A 16,262-nucleotide genomic window follows, 5' to 3' on the forward strand; every position below is an offset into this window, starting at 1 on the left:
GAACCGGTTTGGCTCAGTGGATAGAGTTGTCGGCCCTGAGGACTGAAGGGTCCCAGGTTCGATTCCGGTCAAGGGCATGTACCTGGGTTGCCGGCACATCCCCAGTGGGATACGTGCAGGAGGCAGCTGATTGATGTTTCTTTCTCATCGATGTTTCTAACTCTCTATCTCTCTCCCTTCCTCTCTGTAAAAAATCAATAAAATATATTAAAAAAAAAAAAGAAATTGTAGTACAGAAGCTGAGAGGCACAAATCCTATGTAATAAAGAGCTAATATGCTAATTAGACCGAACAGCAGAATGACCGTCCAGATGAACTTCTGGACAACCATACGGACAAAGCCAGGCCTGTTAAGACCAAGACAGCCGCAGCTTTGCAGTTAAATCCCATTGGGCCTCTTGTTAATTATAATTAGTAGGGATGCCGGAATACACATTATTTTAATCTTTCAATTAAAAAGATTATTTAAAAGACCGGTGTGGCTCAACAGTTGAGCCTTGACCTATGAACCTGGAGGTATTGGTTCTATTCCCGGTCAGGGCATGTGCCCAGTTGCGGGCTTGATCCCTAGTGGGCGACATGCGGGAGGTGGTCGATCAATGATTCTCACATTGATGTTTCTATCTCTTTCTCTCCCTTTCTTAAATCAATAATAAAAAAAAAGAAAGTGACATAAAATTAATAATAGTGACAATTTCATTTATGTTTCCCAGATTCTTAAGAAATAGGGCACGGCAAATTATGTACCTTTTAAATCTGGTGGCGCTTTATGTATGAGAATGGTGTCTAATATTCAAAATGTGTTCCATTAGATGTGCTCTGCTCCCTAAATGAACGCCACCGTGATGGAGACTAGTGCTTTCATGTTGGATGCCTTTCGGTGGGGCTAGACATCTCACAAATGTTAGTTGTCTCTACCGGAAAGGATGGCAATTGAAAGCGAGCTGGGAGCCCCTGGGAACGTGAGGACATGATTACACAGCATCAAAAGCACAGCACCCCTCTCCCAATCCCTGGAATCACATCTCCTATGGATTTAGGGGCCTTATTTTCCCCCTCAGAAAGGCTGGCCTGGCTTTGGTTAGCTAAGCTGAGCTGCCTCTGAAAATCCAGAACACATGGTAACCAAATCCATGGCACTCACACTGGCTTTTTTTCCCCAAATTACTCAGGAAAGAAAAGAAATACCAGTCTCTTTTCTCAAAGGGACTGACTGTCCTTTCCACAATTAGTTTGTGATGTAGTGGCTACCTAAGCCATGCGTTCTTCGTTTTGTTGATGGGTTAATGTTGCTGAAAGGTTTTAAAAAGTGTGTTATTTAGGTTGTAAAGACTTGATATAATAAAATGAAACAAAACTCCTTAAATGATTCTTTTAATAACATTCTCCACTGTGAATGCTATTAACATCTTATCAATAAAAACATTGTTTTGTTTTTGGTCATTTTTAAAATTTTCTTCCAAAATATTGACCTGAATTATCCTTTTCTCCTGAATTTTAATAGCATAATTTTGTGTTCTTGGATATTTCTATTGGTCATCATCCAGTTGGAAGATTGGTTTTTGAGGTAAGAGGTTTTGTTGTTGTTGTTTGTTAGTAAGTTGGGGGGAGTAGAAATATGTAACTGTCAAAATGTTAAATATTTAATCTTCTAAATCTTTAATTTTATTTTGTAGCTATACTGTGAGACATGTCCCAAAACATGCAAAAATTTTCAGGTCTTGTGCACAGGAAAAGCAGGGTTTTCTCAAAGTGGCATCAAGCTACATTATGTCGGTTCGATTTTTCATCGAATAGTAAAGAATGCTTGGGTACAAGGAGGAGGTAAGTTTACAAACTTAATTGCAACATCAAATCAGAATGTCCAAAATTTTACTTACTTTTGTAAAATGCATATAGGATTAGATATATTTCATATCAGATGTTTGTGGGAACCCTAATCAGAGTACACCAGATGTTCAAGGCCAATTTGCCATATGCATGTACAAAAGCAAGGACACAGTGGTTTTACTTTATGTGCTGTGCAGGTATACCTTTCTATAACGCAAACATTGATGTCACTATTTAGCAAGAAGCCTCTTTTGCCTAAGTTGGTATAAAGATAATAGAGGCCCGGTGCATGAATTCGTGCACCGGTGGAATTCCTTGGCCTGGCCTGCAGGGATCAGGCCGAAACCAGCTCTCTGACATCCCCCGAGGGGTCCTGGATTGCAAGAGGGCAAGCCAGGCTGAGGGATTCCACCAGTACATGATCAGGCCGGGGAGGAACTGCAGGAGGGCTCCAGGGCGTGTCCGGCCCATCTTGCCCAGTCCCAGTTGGCCGGACCCCAGCAGGAAGCTAACCCACTGGTCGGAGCGTCTGCTCCCTGGTAGGTAGTGCACATCATAGTGGATGGTCAAATGGTCGGACACCTAGCATATTAGGCCTTTATTACATAGGATGTTACTGACCAGCCAGTACATGGCTGCTTTGCACAGCTGCTTTGAAGAACTGCTTTGTCTGATGGCTCCTTAGCAGCAATGGCTACTTGGTCTGCAATAAAGTCTCTCTTATATGCCTATGACTTCTCATATCTTCTCCATCTAATACACAGCATCTGGGAACCTGTACACCCCACAATTGGCATAGTTGAGCAGAAGCAAGGAGTAAGTGCTCCAACAATGTTGTATATATTTAAAGGATGGTTTTCATATGGCCAAATGATGAGTTCAGATATTCATACTCTTTAAAAATTCCCTAATTATTAAAATAAATCTAAAGTATGTTATCAGGAACATTCTAAAATAACAAGTCATATAAGAAAGTAGGAAAACATTTTTAATCAAAATGTAGTTTTAAATGCTCACCTAAATAAATTAGAGTACTTAGAAAATACAAAGCTTTTAAGAAACATACTAAAGGTGGAAATTTGAAAATGGAATAAATGGAAAACAACTTATTTTTCACCAAAGATGTTACATTATTACAACTGAAAAGTAAGATCTAGAGCATTTTGGTTTCCTTTTTGGTTCTTTTCAGGTCAGTCCTTTGGCTTTACAGACTAAGTGCCTGGTTAACAGCACAAAATTAAATTTGGGAAGCTTTGGGGGAAATATCCCAGAGGGAGAAATTAGTCAGCAATCTATATATATAACAGCCTAAGTGACTGGTCAACCGGTAGCTATGACATGCAATGACCACCAGGGGGAAGATGCTCAACGCACAGGCATAGAAACATGGAACAGACTGATGAATCTCAGAGAGGAGGGGGGAAGGGGGAAGGGGAGGAGGAAAAGAGATTAACCAAAGATCTTATATGCATACTAGAGGACTGGTGCACCGATTTGTGCACCGGTGGGGTCCCTCGGCCTGGCCTGTGGGGATTGGGCCGAAACTGGCAGTCCGACATCCCTGAGGGGTCCTGGATTGTGAGGGGGAGCAGTAAATATATATTTAAAAATATTTAAATCAAAATTTCACAGAGCGTCCTGTTCCACTGCTTTTCTGTAGTGTTCACAAGGTTGGTGGCTTGCTTTCTGAGATTTCCTGGCTCTGTTCCCCTCCTTACCTTTGCTCTGGACTTTCCCTAGCCTTCAGTGCAGGGGTCCTCAAACTACGGCCCACGGGCCACATGCGGCCTGCCGAAAACATTTATCCCGCCCGCCGGGTGTTTTTGCCGCCGCCGCTGCCTGTTGCTTAGCAGCTGACTCGTCCCGGGCCCGCAGTGCGCATGTATGGAATGTGCGCCGTACTCTCCGAATCCCCTCCTTCTCTCTGTCTCTCAACTCCTCCTCTCAGTCTCGGGTGTGATCTGACGAGTCATGAGCTTGCCTGTGCAGAGCCTGCTGCTGCCTGAGGACCGAGGTAAGAACAAGTTAGGATTTATTTTTTTTTTGAAGTTAGGAGGTCTATTTTTTATTTTATTTTGCAGTTAGTAGGGCCTTTTTTTTTTGAAGTTAGGAGAGCCTTTTTCCAGAATGAAACATCTGAAATCTCCAACCAGATCTAGACTAACTGATGCACACTTGCATCACTTGTTACAACTAGCAGTGGTTAGAGCATTGGCTTGTGCACTGAAGGGTCGGGGGTTTGATTCCAGGTCAAGGGCATGTGCCTGGGTTGCGATTTGCTCCCTGCCCCCTGTTGGGTCATGTGCTTGCAGAAGGCAACCAATGGATGTGTCTCTCACAACAGACTAATGAGAGAGTGCCCTCCCCCCTCTCCTGCTTTCTCTCTCCCCTCCTCCCTCCCTCCCATTCTCTTTGAAAAGCAATGGGAAAAAATATCCTCAGGTGAGGATTAACAAAAATGAAAAAAAGTAAATTATATTTTACAGCTGCATTGATATTAAAAAAATATATCTTTTACTTAAAAAAATCATTATATTACAAATGAACTCCATTTCCAAAATGCCAGATAATGAGTTATCACTATAGGGTTCCAAGGAATGAAAATATGAACAATAATTCTTTTTAAAGCAACTATTTTTATTCTTGCTTTACAAATATCTTACTGTTTCTATTTTATCCTCTCAGTTTAATCTTTCCATTTTTCTTAAAAGATGGACTATGTGATACTTGTGAAGTAAGCAAAATTTATATGAACACATTTTAAAAAATCATTACCACAATTATAATTTAATACTTCATCATTTCAAAGTTTACATTGTACCTACCTCCAAGAATTATTAGGAAAAAATAGTGTCTTGAATGTAAAATTGTTTATCAAATGCATTATAGTCATATTTTCATGGTATGAAACTTCTGATAGTCATTTGTAAAGGGGAATCATAATTTAAAGCATTATTTACCCTGCCAATGTTGTGCTTTCCTTTTTAGTTTCATAATTATAATATTTACTTATTGTTATTTTGCAGATATAGTGGCTGGAAAAGGAGATGGTGGAGAGTCAATTTATGGACCAACATTTGAAGGTACATATCTTTAAATTTTATCAGTCATATATTAGTTGATTATTCAAATTTAGCAGGACAGGACAATTCACAACTTAAGATAGTGTTTGGGATAACATACTAAAAGTGGGAGTTAAAAATGGCACCCTAGGCTAGTCCAGAACAGTTTTGTACACACAGTTTTTTCACTTTCCTAAGTATATTATTTCTTTAGAATAAATTCCTAGAATTACGATTGTAGGGTCAAAGGGAATTGATTCTTAAAGCTTGTAATTTGCCATTCTCAGAATTGGCACCTTGATTATCCTCCTGTTTAGGCTGTCTGGGATCCTGGGAAGATGGGTAGTGGTGGAGGTGGTATCGTTTTTTAATTTTTTAAAATCCCAAAATAAAAACAGACAAAATAATTAGATAGAAAAATTGAAAACCGGCAAAATAATTAGATAGAAAAACTGAAAACCCATGGATAACATTTATAACAAAACTGATAAGCTAAGTTACATAAATTCCAAAGTGCAAACAGGGAAGGGCAGACTGCCAACAGCCACTGTCGGCCAACAGCCAGAAATCTGTGTTGGAGAAAGCAGGGCATCTGAGGGACCTGAGGACAGCTGAACCCCAAAATAGCCAGTCGCTGGTGTGTGCAGGGGGCTCGTAGTAAGGTTCAGTCTAGGCTCTGTGACTCTGGAACCTGATCTGAAATGGCCCTCTTCGAGGACAGGCTCACATTGAGGAGGTATTGCTGGGAATGGAATCAAAATTATGGGGGATATAGGGACAGCAGTGAGGAAGAGGGGATGGGAACACAGTTAGGAAATCTCAGAAAGCAAGGTGCATATCTTGACCTGCAATTGAAAACAGCACAAAAAGGTTTGTGAAGTTAGAAAAGCTTCTTTCCTTCTAAAGCCACACCTGCTTCTAAATGTTTAGGAAAACTAATTTTACGTAAAAATGAACAGCAAAATGTTTCATGGTTATTAGAAGGAAACAAAAAGGGAATAAGGAATAGAGTAACAGCACTACACATAATAAAAGCACACTAGAAAGACATGCTCACAACAAGATCAAAACTGACAATTTCAAAATGAACTAAAAAACATTAATAAAATGATACAAGACAGAAAAGAACTCATAAATCAGAATTAGGAAAACTCAGCATGAGGTTATTAAACTGAGGAAAGAATAATAAAAGAATTTCAGAAACAAACTAGACAGAACATAAGACCAAATAAACACAACAGATATGTACCTTAAAGAAGTAGAAGGGCCCTGACCGGTTTGGCTCAGTGGATAGAGCGTTAGCCTGCGGACTGAAGGGTCCTGGGTTTGATTCCAGTCAAGGGCATGTACCTTGGTTGTGGGCACATCCCCAGTAGGGGGTGTACAGGAGGCAGCTGATCAATGTTTCTCTCTCATCGATGTTTCTGACTCTCTATCCCTCTCCCTTCCTCTCTGTAAAAAAATCAATAAAATATACTTTTTTAAAGAAAGAAGTAGAAGGTAGAGGGAGGAAGTTGGGTTTATGGGATTTTTTTTTTAATCCTCGCCCCAGGACATGTTTTTCATTTAAGAGAGAAAGAGAGAGAGAGAAATTCATGTGAGAGAGAAACATTGATTGGTTGCCCTGCCCCCCAAACATGGCCTGATGGGGGCAGATGAAATATGATAGAGACTAATAAGTAAAATATTCCATAGTCCTGAATTTGAATTGGAAATTTCACTTTAAACTCAAGAAGTATCTCATCTATATATTAGTATATAGCTGTGTCTACTTAATTGGTCTACAAACAACCACCAATCCAGTCCTGATACACATTCCTAGCATTTAGATTGTTGTTTTGAAATGTCATTTCTCACTTAAAGAAACCAGGGCTTTTGGGAGAAATGGCAGGTTCCAATTATGGAACAGGACATGACAAAATGAGTCTGGAACCTCATGTTTAGTCATGCTATCGTCAGAGAGCAAGAACGCTATTAAAGATTTACTAGGATCACGTCAAAGGCCTCAGGAGCCCATTTGAAGAGGTTCTCACTGGCCAAAGATGGAGTAATTTGAATAATAGTTGCAATGATTTGAAACCCAACACATATATTAAATCCATGAGTTCATAATAATATTATTTTATAAATAAAGCCTAATTGCTTAGAATTTGAACCTTCTGTCCAATAGAAGACATGTCTCAGCTCATCTCCTCACCTGCTCCTCTGGAATGATAGGTAATGAATTCATTATTTTGAAAACTGATAAATATAGAGAAAGAATCAACCATTTATCTTGCCTTTTCTATGAGAACTAGACTAAACTGTAGACAAGGGGAACCATCTTATCATAAAAGTGTTCCAATTATTAGTGAAAAGGAAATAATAGAATATCATCATTTTGCTGCCCCCATTGTGTAGGCATTTGGATGTAGGCATTTGCTGCATCAGTCTCGGCTATCATTCCAAAAACAGAATATACAACAGGATATTATGAGCCTTCTGTTGAGAGAACACACCACCAAAGGGATAGAACAGGAGTCTGATTGAGCTTCTGGATCCAGCTGCCCATTTGCAAGAAATATGACCAGTTCTGCCGTAATGTGTTCTTAAGGATCTCTGTGCTATGTAAAATCATGCAATAAAAACCACAGGACTTATGGCAGAAATGAGATTAAAAACAAAATGTTCTCGGTGACACATTAAAAAATAAGACAGTAACCTAATAAAAACAGAAACAGTGTTACACATATGTTTTGGTTATGAAACACCCGGAGGAAACCGCACTTGAGCGGGGCAAAATTCATTATGCTCAACTCCTTCCCTAACTGATCAATCAAGGTGAAACAAATAAGCATTTTCCACCCAAGTAATATAGCCAAACTGACAGGACAGAGAACAGAGAAATAAGTATATTGAACTGCACCATGTGTGTGCAACGAGCAAGCTCCAGGCTGGGAGATATTCTAGAGGTTAAATAGTTAGGTTCATTAACAGATAAAGTGTAAGGAAAAGAAAGGGATAGAGGCAGAACCTGTGGATTAAAAGAGATTTAAAAGGCATAACAAGTCTTAAAATGGGAATGACTATACTACCTAGGGATGCACACTTAGATGGTAAAACTACAAGGAAACATTAAGTACTCGATTATGTAAAAGTCAGGGGAATAGTGACTTTGGGGGTGTGGAGAGGGACTTAATTAGGGACTGCAGGGGAGGCTGGCAAAATTCTTTCTCTTGGCCTGAGTGGTGGTTAAAAAGGTGTTTGCCTTATAATAATGAATAATTATATATTTGTTTTCTGTGGCTTTTTTGTGTCTGTATTTTAATGTAATGAAAGGTTTTATTTTTTAATTTTTAAAAAAGACATATTTATTGATTTTAGAGAAGAAGGGAGAGGGAGAGAGAAATACAAACATCAATGATAAGAGAGAATCATTGATTGGCTGCCTCCTGAACGCCCCCTACTGGGGATCGAGCCCACAACCTGGGCACATGCCCTGCCTGGGAATTGAACTGTGACTTCCTGGTTCATTGGTCAATGCTCAACCATTGAGCCATACCAGCCGGGCTGAAAAGGTTTTAAAAAATAATATTGAATCAGTGGCCAAAGTGTAAGGGAAAAGTAAAAGCTAGTTTCCTTTTAAAATCATGTGAGACAGCTTTATCAAATGAAACCATGCAAGTGACAGCATTCATTTATTTACTCATAAATCAGGAAACTCGTAGTTTGGTGCCTACAGTGGCAGTAGTGCCTTTGGAAACAAAGCTGATATGACCAAGTTTCCACCCTCCAGGATTGTAGTGTTTCTGTGATGACAGATGCTTAAACAGGTAAACTATAGGTGCTGTGCTGATTTTTATTCCAAAGGAAGAACTAAGTGCTGTGCTACAAGAAAGAACAACTTACTGCCTGGGAGTGGGGGCAGTGGCCCAGAGCAGCTTATGAGTTTAGTGCAGACGGGTTGTTCCTGGAAGCTTTCCTGGCATCCTTAATCCCCGATGAGAATCCACCCTTCCACTCCCCGCCACAGCTGTTATCAGATCACCCAAACTCTTTCTGCTTGGAGGCACAGTCTCAGACAACTCGGGCCTTCTGTCCAAGAGGAGACCCATCTCTTAGCTCAGTGGTCGGCAAACTCATTAATCAACAGAGCCAAATATCAACAGTACAACAATTGAAATTTCTTTTGATAGCCGAATTTTTTAAACTTAAACTATGTAGGTAGGTACATTGTTATTAACTTAATTAGGGTACTCCTAAGCTGGCCTTTGCTAAAAACGTCCTCAATCTGATTGAGGTACGTTTGCTGAGGTCGACCCCTTCCAACTCTCCCATTCACACTCGTCTTGTATACTTGTTTCAGATAGACCTGCGCTGCGTCTCCCATCGCCCGACCAACCCTCCCCCCCCCACCCCCACTTCTTATAACGCCACTTCTTCAAAATAAGACTCACCCAGGCGGAAAACCGACTTCTGCACATGGGCCACGAAGTTTCAATTGCAGTGTACGTGCGCGCCCGCACGTGGTATTTTGTGGAAGAGCCACACTCAAGGGGCCAAAGAGCCGCATGTGGCTCGGGAGCCAAGGTTTACCGACCACTGTCTTAGCTCATCTGCTCACCTGTCCCTCTGGACATCCCTGTGGCTCTGTTAATTATCTTTCGTTTCCATCCTTAGACAGTTGTGGGGATTTGGTCTCCAGATGGAGGCCTGGCCTCTGGTGCCCAGGGAGGTCCCGAGTGTTTAGGGAAGTTTCTGTTACTGTTTTATTTGTGTGGAATGCAGAATTAGAAATCCAGTAACCAGTCAAGTGAAGAGAAGGATGCTCCAGATGACTGTGGGCGAGAGACCATGACGAGTACTCAGAACAGCCACAGCATGGGTTTTCCTCCTTTCACCCCTGTGGATTGTTAATACATCGGACTGAGTCCGTCCTCCAAATTTCTCTCATGGGGCCCTATTTCTGTGAGATGCAGAATTAAAACCCAGAGCTTGTTAAAAAACACTACAACCACAAAACTTACTTTTATTAAGTGTAACACAGTGAATTCAAAAGAATGAATAAATTATATCATTTAATTTGATGATTATTTTATAAATTGGCTAATATTTTATTTTTTTTTAACTTGAGGAAAACCTGTTTTGCTTTGATTTTTGCTTTTTTGTCTTCCCAAACCCTAGATGATAAATAGTAACCCTTTTTTTCTCCTTCTATTCTTTGTATAATAATCCTACCCTTGAAGAATTGGTGACTAGATTGGCTTGGGCTGACTAGAGAAATGGTCAGTTATATGAAAAGCCAAAAAAAAAGCATAAATTTTTAAATAGTAAATTATCCTTGGTACATTAAATAGATGAGTTTCTTAATATTAGCTTGGGCCCTAAAAGACACATCATTTAAAATCTAATTATCTACCCTGGCCAGGTAGCTCAGTTGGTTGGAGCAGCATCCCAGTACGCCAAGGTTTAGGGTTCAATTTCTGGTCAGGGCACATGCAACAATCAACCAGTGAATGCATAAATAAGTGGAACAACAAATCAGTATTTCTCTCTAAAATCAATTTTTAAAAATCTATTTGTCTAATCTCAAGATCTTTAAATGAAACTGGACATTAATAAAAAGCACAGAGCCTGATGTACTATCTGCTCAATAATGCAACTGAAAGTTATACAAAAGGTTTTTTTGTTTTTGTTAATCCTTACCCGAGTATATTTTTTACATTGATTTTTAGGGAGAGTGGAAGAGAGAGGGAAAGACAGAGAGAAACATCAATGTGAGAGAAACACATTGATTGATTGCTTCCTGTATGTGTCCCGACCAGGACCCAGGCTGGGGAGGAGCCTGCAACCAAGGTACATGCCCTTGACCGGAATCGAACCCAGGATCCTTTGGTCAGCAGACCAATGCTTTATCCACTGAGCAAAACCAGCTATGGCTACAAAAGTATTTTTTTTTTATTAGAAACAAGAACTGAAGAAGCCCTGGCTGGGTAGGTCAGTTGGTTAGAGTGTTGTCCCGATATGCCAAGGTTACAGGTTTGATCCCTGGTCAGGGCATACAAGAATCAACCAACAGCCCTAACCGGTTTGGCTCAGTGGATAGAGCGTCGGCCTGCGGACTGAAGGGTCCCAGGTTCGATTCTGGTCAAGGGCATGTACCTTGGTTGCAGGCACATCCCCAGTAGGAGGTGTGCAGGAGGCGGCTGATCGATGTTTCTCTCTCACTGATGTTTCTAACTCTCTATCCCTCTCTCTTCCTCTCTGTAAAAAATCAATAAAATATATTTAAAAAAAAAAGAATCAACCAACAAATGCATAAATAAATGGAACAACAAATTGATGACTCTCTCTCTCTCTCTCTCTCCCCATTCCTCTCTCTCTCTAAAAAAAAATCAATAAAGAAAAAACATTTTAAATCAAAAGAACTGATATCTGGGTAGCTATTTAAGAACTTTTTTTGGTGAGATTTATCCTATGTATAGAAGGTATAAATGTATATTTAAAAATAATTATAAAGCAAACCCTCATAATCTTTTTCAAGAAAAACTGCCATTTGTCTATCCTCAATAACTCCATCTTCTATAAATAAAAAATAATTCCATATCCCTCACTGCCTCTCTTCCTCCTTCCCTTCCACGGTCTCTAAAAATGAATAGAAAAAATACCCATCTTGCTAGGCATCACACTTCATTTACTTTTCTATAACAAGAAATTAGTGGATAACATTAAAATATTGATGGTAAAATTAGAGCAGTAGTTTTTAAAAATTGATATTGTAGGATTGAGGTCAGAAAGTCTACTTGACATAACGGTCCTCAGAAAATGATACGGATATGTCCCAAACTGCCTGATTATACTTTTACCGGAGAGTGCAATGCGGTTTCCAACACTTAAAGTAGTTGCTTCCATTATAAGTATCAGAATGAGCTTTATTTTTCTGAATTATGGTGTTTCTATTGGAAATTGAATTGACCTTTACATTTCAGAACCATTTCACACCATTTCTCCCTTGTTGTCCTAGTCTTTTATGGATCACACCATTCAGCTCTCACACTCTCTCCCTTCTGATCTCTGTATCAGAATGAGCTTTATTTTAAATAAATTCAGAAACTGATTTTTTCACATGAATTCTGATTTCTATTTCAAACAAGCAGTTCCATTTCACTGTTAACATCATATGTTACAAATGATGTCAGTTCTAACCACAGAGCAGTAAGGGCTACTCCTTGTCTTCCTGTAAGTGGCAGAGGCAGGCAGAACTCCTGACTCAGGCAGTGTAATGAGAGGGTTCTGAGTTTCTACCATAGCCTTTGCCTTTCCGTAACTTCCTTTTACTCTTTATTGAAAGTCCATGCCTGTTAATGTGACCTAACTCACCCCCGCCTTCCCCTGAGATTCAGTCTGTTCCATGCGTCTGTGTCTCTGGATCTATTTTGTTCATCAGTTTATTATGTTTATTAGATTACACATATGAGTGAGATCATGTGATAATAGGAATATTTTAATGACCTACTGTTTATTGTCTTTTCTAGATGAAAGCTTTTCAATTCCTCATAATAAAAGGGGAGTTCTTGGAATGGTCAACAAAGGCCGTCACAGCAATGGTTCACAGTTCTACATCACGCTACAATCAGCTCCCTATCTAGATAAAAAATATGTGGCTTTTGGGTACGTGTATTGTAAGTTAGTGTATATTATAGTCATATATGTAAAAATGTGGTTCAAAAAATTTGGATTAAGTATTGTATGAAGTCTATGGGTAACTAAGAATTTAAAAGCAAAAGTAATACAAATACAAACATTTAGAAACATTTTGTGAGAAACCTGCTATCCATAAAACCCAGAAAATATTTAGGAGGCACAGCCATTATAATATTCTGTTTATCTATCCATCCATTCATCCATTTTTGTTCAGCCTAAAGGATATTACCAAATCTAAATTATGTTGAATAATACCATAGTACTTAATAATGTAGATATATTTAGATGCAGAAGTGAGATGAAACCATTTAAGTAATTGTCCATGAATACTGTGAAGAGATAGATGAAAACTATCTAAATTGCAAGTAACTTTTAAAATCCTCACCTGAGGATAGTTTTTCCATTGATTTCTAGAGAGTGGAAGGGAGGGAGGAGGGAGAGAGAGAAAGAGAGACATATAGACAGACACTTTGGCACGAGAGAGACACATCAATTGGTTGCCTTCTGCACATGCCCCTATTGGGACTGAGGAACCTGCAACCAAGGTATGTGCCCTTGACCCAGATACAAAACCCACTACCCTTCGATCTTGGGCCACCGAGATCTAACTACTGAAGAAAAATGGCTTGGGCACAAGTAACCTTTTTTTACTGAACAATTTAAAATATGGAGATATCTCTGGTAATTATTAGAATACTAGAGGCCTGGTGAATTGTGCACCGGTGGGGTCCCTCGGCCTGGCCTGTGCCCACTTGCAATCCAGGACCCGTCGGGGGATGTCATACTGCTAGTTTCAGCCCAATCCTCGCAAGCCAGGCCGAGGGACCCTAGTATGCATATAAGATCTTTGGTTAATCTCTTCCCACCTTCCCTCCTACCCTCCCCCGGAGATTCATCAGTCTGTTCCATGTTTCCATGCCTGTGCATTGAGCATCATAGCTACCAGTTGAACGGTCACTTAGGCTTACATATATATAGACTAGTAGCCTGGTGCATGAAATTTGTGCACATTAAAAGGGAATTAATTGCCCTAACCGGTTTGGCTCAGTGGATAGAGCATCAGCCTGCAGAATCAAGGGTCCCAGGTTCGATTCCGGTCAAGGGCATGTACCTTGATTGCGGGCACATCCCCAGTGGGGAGTGTGCAGGAGGCAGCTGAGCTATAAGCTAGTCCAGAGTACCATCATTCACAGAACAACCTCTGAGCCTTTGCTTATTTGTTCATTCTGCCTCCCTTCAGTTTGCCAAAATTCCGTTCAAGGCTTAGGTCAGAAACCTCTCTGATTACGAAAATGAAACTGGTTGTCTTCTATGGCACACTGTGAATAACACAAAGTAGGGACTGGGTCTCACTCATTTTGTGCCCTAATACCTGTAACAATGAAGAGGTAGACACAGTAGGTGCTCCTTCAGTATTTGTGAAACCAGTTTCGAGAAGAGGCTTCACATTCTTTTTGGACAGAGGTGAATCTGTCTCTTTTCCCCTGCTCTTCATCCTCAGAATGTACCTTGTGTCCTGCTCTGTCATGGTTTCTGATTGGGATGGCAAAAATAGAGCCCAGAGGCAGACAAAGATGACTAGAGCATGATCAGTGTCAGCACTGACCATGTCCCTATGAAGGTTCATAAAATGGAAATTGACCTTCCCCTGAGCTATGCCTCAGTACAAGCATTGGTAGAGAGCACATGTTTAGGACTGTCTCTCTTTTTGAGAGAACCATCAGATTAGCTCCACTGAGTTCTAGCTTGTGGCCAGTGAATGTCTACAGATACTGAAACCAGCATGGTGACTTTGTTCATGTATCTTTTATTCATGTATTCCATGGATGTTGATTAGGTGCCTACTATGTGCTAGGTATTGTGCACTCAGCAAAGGCATGATCTCTGCCCTCATGAATGAATCAGAAATGAATCAAAGAAGTATTCAAGTAAATATCAAATTTACCCCTGATTATTCCTATAAAGAGACCTGGGAAACTTCCACAAGGAAATGATTGAGCTAAGACCTAAAGGAAGGCCAGGAATTGACCAGACATAGGGGTGGGTGGTGGGGACAAGAGCAAAGGAGACAGCAGTGACAGGAAGGGCTCAAGGTGCTACTGAGGTACTAAAAGCCAGTCTGGCTGGAGCAGAGAGCAAGGGGCGCATGCTGCAAAACAGTCCTGGAGAGGTGTGGGGAGGCCAGCCAGGTTTTATAATAAGCATAATGGGAAATTGTGGAAGTGTTTTAAGCAGGGAGGTGAAATCAGATTTGCATTTTTCTTTTTTCTTTTTTTTTTTTTTTAAATATATTTTATTGATTTTTCACAGAGAGGAAGGGAGAGAGATAGAGAGTTAGAAACATCGATGAGAGAGAAACATCGATCAGCTGCCTCCTGCACACCTCCTACTGGTGATGTGCCCGCAACCCAGGTACATGCCCTTGACCGGAATCGAACCTGGGACCTTTCAGTCCGCAGGCCGACGCTCTATCCACTGAGCCAAACCGGTTTTGGCAAGATTTGCATTTTTCAAACTTCACCCTGACGGTAGTGAGAATAACAGATTTGGAAGGGTCCCAAATGGATGTGGAACCATGGCAATCTGGACACATTTAGAACTATTCATTAATCACTGATGTTACTTTAATTTGTAGGAAATATCCTTAGCTAAGCAGGGTAGGACTCAATTTAGGAATGTAAGCTAAATGTGGAAATGTATGACTGACTAAATTTTCCACTTTTTCTCCTATATTAGGCAATTGGTTGAAGGAACAGATGTTCTTCAACAACTAGAATTGGTTCCAACAGAGAATGAAAGACCAATACAACAATGTACAATTATCGACAGTGGAAATGTTTATGCTTGATTTTCAAATCAATATTTTCTGAGTTTATTATGTATCTGATCAGCTGTTTCTAGATTTAATTAAACCATGCTTGATAAAATGTAATTTGAAAACTGTCACAGACGCAGTAGCAGTTGGTTCACCCAAAACCCAATATTTCCCCTTTTCCCTTTCTTGCCTCTGCCGTCTAGACTATAAAAGCACAAAACTCAATTTCCCAGCCTCCTTTACTACCAGGAGTGGTCATGGGATGCCATTTTGGCCAGGAGTAGAATGCCAGTGGTCCTGACCCTTGCCTTTCATAGTCTTGAATGCAGAGGCTAGAACCATAAAAGAAAGGCCAAGAAAACTGCAGAGATGTCAGTCCCAACTCTTGAGCTGTGGAACCAATGCCCAAAACTACCTATCTCTGGACTTCTTACTATATGAGAAAAATAGAGCCCTGTTTATGTTGGTTGTGTATTTTGTTACTTGTAGCCAAAGTCATTCTTAATTTATAGCAGTACCTAATGAATGACCCTTGAATCCTAAAATATTTTTTTGAAATAGGTTTTTTATTTATTTGAGAGAGAGAAAGGGAGAAACATGGACAAGAACCTTCAATTGGCTGCCTCCTGCACACCCCCTACGGGGGATCAAGCCCGCAACCTGGGCATGTGTCCTGACCAGGAATTAAACCGGGGAACTTCTCAGTGCATGGGACATTGCTCAACCAATTGAGCCACACCAGCCAGGGCAAATCCTAAAGTATTTGTAATTATGTTTTTGTAACTACATTATCTACCATGAGAAACTTATTAAAAAACAAGAGAGACTATAGAAAAAAATAATTGTTACATTTCATTATTCATACTTAGCAT

The 16,262-nt window shown here is 40.1% G+C and overlaps 1 protein-coding gene across 4 annotated transcripts in view; it reads left to right on the top strand.

Moving 5' to 3' along the window:
* Positions 1-16,032, top strand: part of PPIL6 (peptidylprolyl isomerase like 6) — a 27,738-nt gene extending 11,706 nt beyond the window's left edge. For 3 of the 4 annotated variants that reach the window (XM_006101682.3, XM_023765130.1, XM_014467075.2), the window contains 5 exons: positions 1,505-1,567; positions 1,677-1,824; positions 4,857-4,913; positions 12,407-12,542; positions 15,312-15,515. In XM_006101682.3, coding sequence (XP_006101744.1) covers positions 1,505-1,567; positions 1,677-1,824; positions 4,857-4,913; positions 12,407-12,542; positions 15,312-15,423 — 516 coding nt within the window. In that variant the 3' untranslated portion in view covers positions 15,424-15,515. Of the gene's footprint in view, positions 1-1,504; positions 1,568-1,676; positions 1,825-4,856; positions 4,914-12,406; positions 12,543-15,311 lie in introns of all 4 variants that reach the window. The other variant, XM_006101683.3, reaches the window with a different exon arrangement.
* Positions 16,033-16,262: the final 230 nt, after the last annotated feature.

Source organism: Myotis lucifugus, unplaced genomic scaffold (assembly GCF_000147115.1).
Source record: "Myotis lucifugus unplaced genomic scaffold, Myoluc2.0 scaffold_378, whole genome shotgun sequence".
In the NCBI taxonomy this organism is placed as follows: domain Eukaryota; kingdom Metazoa; phylum Chordata; class Mammalia; order Chiroptera; family Vespertilionidae; genus Myotis; species Myotis lucifugus.